Source organism: Trachemys scripta, chromosome 19, assembly GCF_013100865.1.
Source record: "Trachemys scripta elegans isolate TJP31775 chromosome 19, CAS_Tse_1.0, whole genome shotgun sequence".
Classification (NCBI taxonomy): domain Eukaryota; kingdom Metazoa; phylum Chordata; order Testudines; family Emydidae; genus Trachemys; species Trachemys scripta.
This window is the reverse complement of record NC_048316.1, coordinates 12,922,994-12,931,139: the sequence shown is the minus strand read 5'-3', so window position 1 is coordinate 12,931,139 and position 8,146 is coordinate 12,922,994. Positions and strand designations below refer to the sequence as shown.

Genomic DNA, 8,146 nt, shown 5'->3' with positions numbered 1-8,146 from the left:
CTTTCTGTACCTCTACCTGTACCACTGTAGGTACAAGAGCTATCATTTCTGCAGTTCCTGACATCTTGACCAGCCTTCCTGCATTTCTTTGCCTCAATAACTCTCTATCTCATTTGGAAACTCAGCTGAAAAAATATAGTTTCCTTCTTAGCAACATTTCCCCCGGGCCCTGATATTATTTAGCTCTGTAACTGCACCGTTTATGGAAACTCTAAAGTATTTTGGGGCACACAGTCTGTAAAATACCATGCAGTTCATTTCTGCCTTCATCTGCAAAAATAATAATTATGGTTACCCACCTTGGCTGAAGTGCTTTGAGATATGCAGATTAAAACTATGGATATAATTATAGGCATGCCCTTGACCTGAATATTTTAGAATCTGATCAGATCAAAACAGACAACAAAAGACAATGGCCAACATCTCCTTTGAGGGAGGCAGTGGGTAATATTAATGTTTAGAAGAGGGATTTCTGGAAGACATGGGTTTGAAAGAAGGAGAAAAGAGGAGTACTTGTGGCACCTTAGAGACTAACAAATTTATTAGAGCATAAGCTTTTGTGGGCTCTAATAAATTTGTTAGTCTCTAAGGTGCCACAAGTACTCCTGTTCTTTTTGCGGATACAGACTAACACGGCTGCTACTCTGAAACCGGAGAAAAGAGGGTGATTCGTAGGCGAGAAAAGGGGCATTATTCCAGCAGCAAGAGGATGGAACAGCATGATGGAAGGGGAAAAGTCTGTTATGGGAGAAGCAGGAAGGTGTCAGGTTTGCAAAAGAACAATGGGAACAGGGATGGGGGAATGAGAGTAGAGATGCGGGGGAGGAGCATGACAATGGAGCTAGGTCTGAGAACAATGACCCTGATTCTTGACCTCTCAACTAAGCTCTATTCAGTGCAGGACCTGGGAAGACCAAAAATAGCTTTTTGCCATATTTATGCCCCTTATTGCTGGCCAGGAGCCAATTCAACCATTGACACAAGTTAGAATAGCCTACAGACTGCTGTGACTTGCATGGGCAGGCAGTGTCCCCCCAGGGGGGGACAATGTTATACCATTCCAGCATCATTGGCACACAGAAGCATTATGATCAATGCAGGGTAGAAAGACACCTGTGACTTAAAAAAAACCTTAGTTTCCTGTATATCCCAATATTCTGAGGTTAAGTATTATGGTAAACAATTGCTTAGTTCATTAGTAGCCAAGAGGGTTGCAAAAATACTCAGCAGGCTACCTATAAAGGGTTGTTCTTTATCTCTTTGTATCTACTGAGATAGTGCAAAGAAAGAGAGTCTGATCTGTGTGATGATGTTCTTTTAACAGCAGGTGTGGAATGTTGCCATCAAAAGGTTCTGGAAGGTTGCCTGGCAGGTTAAATGAGGCTGCTGGGTGTCACGAGGCTTGACGCAAGGCTATTGGGAGGAACGTTTTCAATTGGGATTGGTGGGAGGGTCAGTTTGAAATGGGTCCATTTGACCTGAGGTTGGTAAAAGGGGCAGTTTTGGTTGGTAGCTGGAACAGGGCAGTTGAGAGCGATGTTGAATTGTGCAAAGGTGGAAGCCAGGAAGAAATGGAAGCCAAGTGGCTATTATCTAATCTCCGTCAACCAACTCTGAATTCAAGAGTAACCAAGACTAGACTCTGACTGGCCCAGTGTAGTCCCCCTCCATCTCGAGGATGAAGGAGACAGAACAACGGGGGAAGGTAAGGATGGCAAAGTGTGAGAAAGGAAGAGGGCAAAAGACAAAACTAGGCAGGAACAGAATGTAGAAAAGGAGCCTGTGAAATCCATCTGGGAGGGGCAAGTGAACGCCTAGTTATCCTCTCTCATTACAGTGAAGCTCTGAGGAGGCTTTGTATCACCATATGGCCCATTTGTTGTGTTGCTTTAGTAACAAAATCACAGGGAGAAAGCTATTCTCTCAGATGGTTTTTAGTTCTGGGACAGAATTGGGAGAGGGGGAAATAAAAGGCAGTGATACTAACTCTTCCCAAAAACTGAGATCTAATTTGTTCTGTACAGATTCTTATACTGCCCTCGATACATAGGATCTGAGCACCTTCCAGCTGTGTGGTAAGCAACATGAGTGACATCTGTCACTCCGCGTATATGGGTCAGATCAGCAGTGACTACAGGGCTCTGGGAGCTAGGGGGAAAGGGTCAGGGATGCGGGTTTTGTTCTTGTCCATCCTCCTGGTTGAGGGAAAGGGCCCAGGCAGGGACACATGCATCCAGGAGATGAACACACAGCTGCACTAACGGTGTTGAGGGCGGACTTTGGCTTCCTCAACCATGGGATGCTATTCCAGGAAGAAGGTGTTCTGGGAAGAGATGGGGTCCACTTGGCCAAGAAGGGGGAAGAGCATCTTCACACACTAAATTGCCAACCTAGTGAGGAGAGTTTTAAATCAGGTTCAAAGGAGGCAGGTGACAAAAGCCGGCAGTATAAAACAGGCAATCTTAACAGAAACTTATGTTGTGTGTGTGGAGGGGGTGGGGGGAATTACACTACGGTCATAGGAGCAACAAGAGGGACATCTCTGGGGGAAACTGCTCTACAACTTAGATGTCTATGCACAATTGCAAAAGTATGGTGAATAAACAGGAAGAACTGGAAGTATTAGGACATAAGCTAAATTATGACTTCATTGGCATCACAGAGACTTGGCCGGATAAGTCTCATGACTGGAATATTGGTTTAGAGGGGTATAGCTTGTTCAGGAAGGACAGGCAGAGTAAAAAGGGAAGTGGTGTTGCATTATACATCAAGAGACTCTCCCATCCTTGTGTTTCCCCAAACATCCTTCATGTTGATAAGGGGCAAGAGACAACAATGCTCCTCTTTTCCCCTCTTCTTGCATGTCCCCCTGCTTTCTGGAGGGGCTGGAGAGTTGTCCCTGTTGCTTCTCTCAGGACCCTGACCTGTTGTACAATGACCTATGAGTTGCTAGAGGTCGGGCGGAATGAATATTTCTGTTTTCCGCCCCCCCCTTGTCTTAGCCATGTTTTTATTATGTGTTTTCAGTGGTGATATTGGCTTTACTGTGTGCTGCTGTTATCATTTCGATCTGAGGGTCACAATTATGCAGGTGGAAACTGGAAAGTGTAACATACTCCATATTTTAAAAAATGCAAACCTAAAACCTAAACAAAAAGTGCCTAATTTATTTGCATAAAGTATTTTGCGCTTGCTATTGGAAATACAGGACCTGCAGCATTTAGAAAAGAATATTTTTCACAATTTTTTAATAAAGTTCACCGTATTATCCAGTATCTTTTTTGCAGATGGAAATGAAAAAATTCCATAACCAAAAAGGGTTAATACTCCATGGAAACCATCCTCACTATGGTACCAGCTGACTCGAACACCATTGTCCTCTAATCGTTTCTTGTACAACAGTCCATCATCCCTAAGCACATCAAATTCACAGGTCAAAAGATAAGATTCGGGAAGCTGGCTAACAATAGCATCTTCAGCTAAAAGTGGGGAAAACATTACCTCTAACATTTGTTTAATCACTTCATGAACGTCATGCTTATATTGATATGAAGGCGGTTTCTGTGGTGTATAGCCTCTGATCTTAAATTCCTCAGGAATATTGTCCGCACTTATCCATTTCTTATACTTCAGTTTCATATCCTCAGGAACGTGGGAACTCTTCAGGACATCTTCCACTACGGATGTGTCCTTACTGAGATAACGTAAACAAAAGTAGACAACGCGATCCCGGAACAAGATGGGAACTGAGCGGTTCTGCTGATATGAAGGCAAATAAAAGTCCAGCCCCTGGAGGCCTGGATAGATCAAAACCTGAGCACGTATTTTTGGGAGGTCTGTCCTGCTCACCAGGATTTGGCAAATAGCAGTAGCGAAATTAGCTCCACAACTGTCCCCACAAAGGATGATGCGGGCAGGATCCACCTGATAATCTTCCACTGTCCTCATAAAGTGTATGGTGGCATTGAGACAGTCCCAGTACTGGCTTGGATACAGATATTCAGGAGCCAACCGATAACTAAAGATCAAAGAAATGATGATTTTTAAAGTAATTACAAAAAATTTGTTTCCATCTTTTTATGCTTAATTGGTGTGGCATCTTCTCTTAAAAATGCCGTTCTAAATTTGCACAATTATAAAACCTATGTATTTTAATTAGTTCAAAACAAATGTCCAAAATTTTAAATAATTTTATTTGAGTTACTCTAGTATGATTTGCCTAAAAATACATGCCTAAAATGAACAAATCCCTCAAATGAGAAATATAGGGCCCAAGCTAAAATAGCAAGGACTGTTACATTTTCAGATCTCCGCATGTATTACAGAAGCATTCCAATTGTAAACTGTCACACTGGGGAAAAAACCTATATAAAAACACTGGGCTGAGCTCACTTACCCAACGGACACAACCACTGCATCGGTTTCTCTGGCAATATAACGACACACTCTTTCAAAGGCATCTGAAAATAAAAATTTTCGAGAGTGACATATTTGAGTTCTAATACGTGTGAATGGAAGACAACCAAGGGGAAAACTGAAAACTCGGTACATGAACCAGATATCAGCAGACCTCAGAGACCAATCTGTGCGACAGCCTTTTGTACGATCATGAGTTTTGAAAGAAGGCTATAAAAGTCGCCAACCCCAAATAAGGAAGTGGCAAGGAAGAAGATGATATTTGAGTTCTTATATGTTCCATATTCTTTAGCAATAAGACTGAAACTCATGAATTACGTAAAATCTAAGTACCAAATCCTGCTCCGTACTCTTTTGTGCCAAATTCTTGCCCAGTGTAACTCTGTTGATCATAGAATCATAGGGTTAGAAGGGACCACAAGCCAAGATGCAGGTCTAAACCATCCAAGACAGGTGCCTATCCAGCCGCCTTTTGAAAACCTCCAGTGAAGAAGCTGTCACAACCTCTGGTGGCCGTCTGTTCCTTTGTCTTACTGTTCTCACAGTTGGGAAGTTTTGATGTCATAATAGTGCATCGCCCTTGGAATACATTAGACATCTGTTATTATGTATACCCCTTAATAAGGTGTGGAGCGCACATGTTGTCGAAACCACTGCAACCCTGAGTCCTGTGAGTACATTTCTCCACACAATAAAACCTTTCCATCAGTCAGTGAATCAGGGCTGATTTCAATATACAAATGGCTTTCAAATCCCAAAAAACCTCAAGAAGGGCCAAATCCATATCACCTTACTCTTGCATGTATTCCCACAGGGCCAAATGAATCACCAAAGTATCTTTAGCGGTCTGGGGACTCTTGCTCCCATTTACAGATTCTAGAGGTGTATTCTACAATCAATAGTTGCCTAGAAGATGTGTAAATATAAAAGGAAATAATAAGCACAGAACTATGGAAATTTATTTCTCTTGGTCTATAACAGAAGTAGTATTGTAATGGACCAAAATGTTAATTCATGCTTTAAGGTGGCTCATCTTAATTAATTAACCTCTTACAGTTGGTATGGTTACTTCCACCTTTTCATGTTCTCTGTATGTATATATATCGTCTTACTATATGTTCCAGTCTATGCATCTGATGAAGTGGGCTGTAGCCCACGAAAACTTATACTCAAATAAATGTGTTAGTCTTTAAGGTGCCACAAGTACTCCTGTTCTTTATTCACAACAGTTGACAAGAAGTGAATAGGCCACTTCTACCTTAATTTAATTGGTTCGTTAGCACTGACCCCCCACTTGGTAAGGCAACTCCCATCTTTTCATGTGCTGTGTATTTCTACCTGCCTACTATATTTTCCATGCATCTGATGAAGTGGGTTTTAGCCCACAAAAGCTTATCCCCAAATAAATTTTAGTCTCTAAGGTGCCACAAGAACTCCTCATTGTTTTTGCTTTTGTTTGTTTGTTTGTTGGATGGACCAAAACATTTTTAAAAAATTATTGCAGATCTGGCTTCAAGCCAGACACAAACCTCTTCTGAGATTCCAAAAATGTGTGATGGGTTTTTGTTTTTGTTTTTTTTAATTATTATCAATCATCATTTCCTGTTCATTTTAATCTTGATATTTCTTACTAATGCTTCCCAGAGTGCCAGCGCCTCCATGAAAGTAAAGGATGCCTCTCCTTTGGCCAACAGATGGTGCTTTTGCCTGGTAAACCCTCACTGGCACCTCAGCAAACTTCAGGTCTCTGATGAGGAGTTTTGAATCTCTCCATAGTGGTGGTATTCCATCCAGCATAAACCGGAGTAGGCTTATGTCCCTGCAGATCCCCAGCTTCTCCAAAATCCTTCCCTAGTAAAATGAAAGAGATCTGAAATTGGTTACTGCAAAGAGACCCAAATCTTTCAAATTACACAAAATGCATAGACTGTAGCTTGCTGTGACATTGAATTTCAGGAAACAGAGGTGGCACTTTAGTGCCGAGTATGGTCACAAACCAAGAAATGGTCAAACTGTTTTTAAGTAAATTGAGCGGTGCTGAAAGTGGCCAGGTTGGCACTGCTGGAGACCTGTCATCTCTATCCACAGACAAGGAGCAATGGGGATATGGTGCAGTGCGGAGTTCCCTACACAGCCCCATTTCAAACAGAAAAGGGTCGCCTTGGGTTGTTGTTTGTGGTTGTGATCATTCATTTTTAGGGAGCCAAATAATCACAAAAACAGCTGATCTTAAAAATATAGGGAGAAAAGGAAAAATATGTGGCAGGTTTGGTATGGTATAAAAGTTTTATTGATACTCATCTGTGATTATCTGCATAACTCCACTCTTCTCTTCTCTTTGCCATTTGTGATTAAGCAACCGTCCCAAACTCAGAGTAATATAACTTGTAGCACATCTTGTTGTATTCCATCTGTGTGTGTGCATACATAATACATACAATATAAAAAATATGGGTATAGTGTATATACAGTGCAAGCTGCATTAGTCTGATCTGTACCTAAAGAGTACATCTATTTCTTTCTGGGGTTGTTGCTTCAGATAGGTTTCACTGTAGTAAAATGTCTGTGAATTGTGAATGTACAATCTGTATCAGTGAACGTACAAATGCAGGTATGTGCATTTAACTAGAGCTGGATGGGATTTTTTCAGTGAGATTTTCCTGTCAAAAAGTCGATTGGCCAAAACCGGAAAGTGTTTGTGGGAAAGGGTCAGTTTTGAGGAATTTCTCAACTCAAAAATAGTTGAGGAAAACGTTTCAAAATTATCAAAACAAAAAACTTTGGTTTCCCAGTTTGAAATGACTTTTCATTTTTTCTCTGACATATTTGACAAGAAAATGGGTTATGGAACTGGACGTATTAGAATTCTGTCAGGTTTGCTATTATGTGAGTATCTATCTATGGACAATTCAATAAGTATAATATAGATTTTTTTTAAGACATTTTGTGTGAAGCAGTGTTTTAAAAATTATGAAGTGTCTAGAGTTTGAGAGAGGCACTGAAAAAAATCGAAATAAATAAACTCTAAAATCAACCTCTAATTTTTACCTTTAAGAATTACAGTAATTTAATCTGGTATAGTTCATATTCCAGATGTTTCTAGACTGTTTAAGAATTTATTTATTTTTTACAGATCTTCCAACTCCCATCCCATTAGTCAAAAATAAAAGTTGAATCCCCTCTTTGAAGCCAAGTCAACTTACCAGAACAGCAGTCATAACTAATAGCGAGTGATAAAATCGAAGCTTTAGCGGCTGGTCAATTCCTGGAGGCAGCTCTGATTTGAAGAAATCATAACAAATTGCCCAAATGAACAATACCGGTAGCAAAAAGGGAGCAATCCAAATCACTCCTATTAATGTCAAAGGAGCACAAACAAACCCCATGTCACTTGAATGAGGATGATGTACTCAGAGAAATTATTCTAATTTGATTCTCCCAGTACTCGTTTCTGAAGTGTCCTTACAGGAGACTAAGCAATACAGGGCACCCTTCTGATACACAGCACAAAATACATAATCAGATTAAGATTGCAATATTAATAATTTTCTCCACCCTCCTCCCATGAATCATGATGATGGCTCCACCCACACACAGGAGCAACTAGAATCTAACAATCAAACTCCGGCGTAATATTATTAATGATTTCTTATTAAACACAGGAGAAATGAACATTCAAAATGGGCCTAAAACTCTGTTTATTCTGTATCTGGTTTCATTATGACTCAGT

At 40.6% G+C, this 8,146-nt stretch overlaps 1 protein-coding gene across 1 annotated transcript; it reads right to left on the bottom strand.

The window, feature by feature from the left end:
- Nucleotides 1-3,237: 3,237 nt before the first annotated feature.
- On the bottom strand, nucleotides 3,238-7,802 carry LOC117868073 (arylacetamide deacetylase-like 4). Its single transcript, XM_034753668.1, has 4 exons — nucleotides 7,620-7,802; nucleotides 6,048-6,267; nucleotides 4,397-4,460; nucleotides 3,238-4,018 (listed from the first exon to the last, which is right to left on the bottom strand). Exons 1-4 carry the CDS (start codon nucleotides 7,800-7,802, stop codon nucleotides 3,238-3,240), a joined length of 1,248 nt encoding a protein of 415 aa, XP_034609559.1.
- Nucleotides 7,803-8,146: the final 344 nt, after the last annotated feature.

What these genes read in the sequence shown, in the direction of transcription:
- LOC117868073 (XM_034753668.1), bottom strand. Translation starts at nt 7,802, where the DNA reads ATGGGGTTTGTTTGTGCTCCTTTGACATTAATAGGAGTGATTTGGATT. An exon ending in TAGTTATGACTGCTGTTCTG is followed by an intron (nt 6,268 to 7,619) that starts GTAAGTTGACTT and finishes TCATTTTACTAG; the next exon opens with GGAAGGATTTTGGAGAAGCT. An exon ending in GCAGTGGTTGTGTCCGTTGG is followed by an intron (nt 4,019 to 4,396) that starts GTAAGTGAGCTC and finishes TTTGATCTTTAG; the next exon opens with TTATCGGTTGGCTCCTGAAT.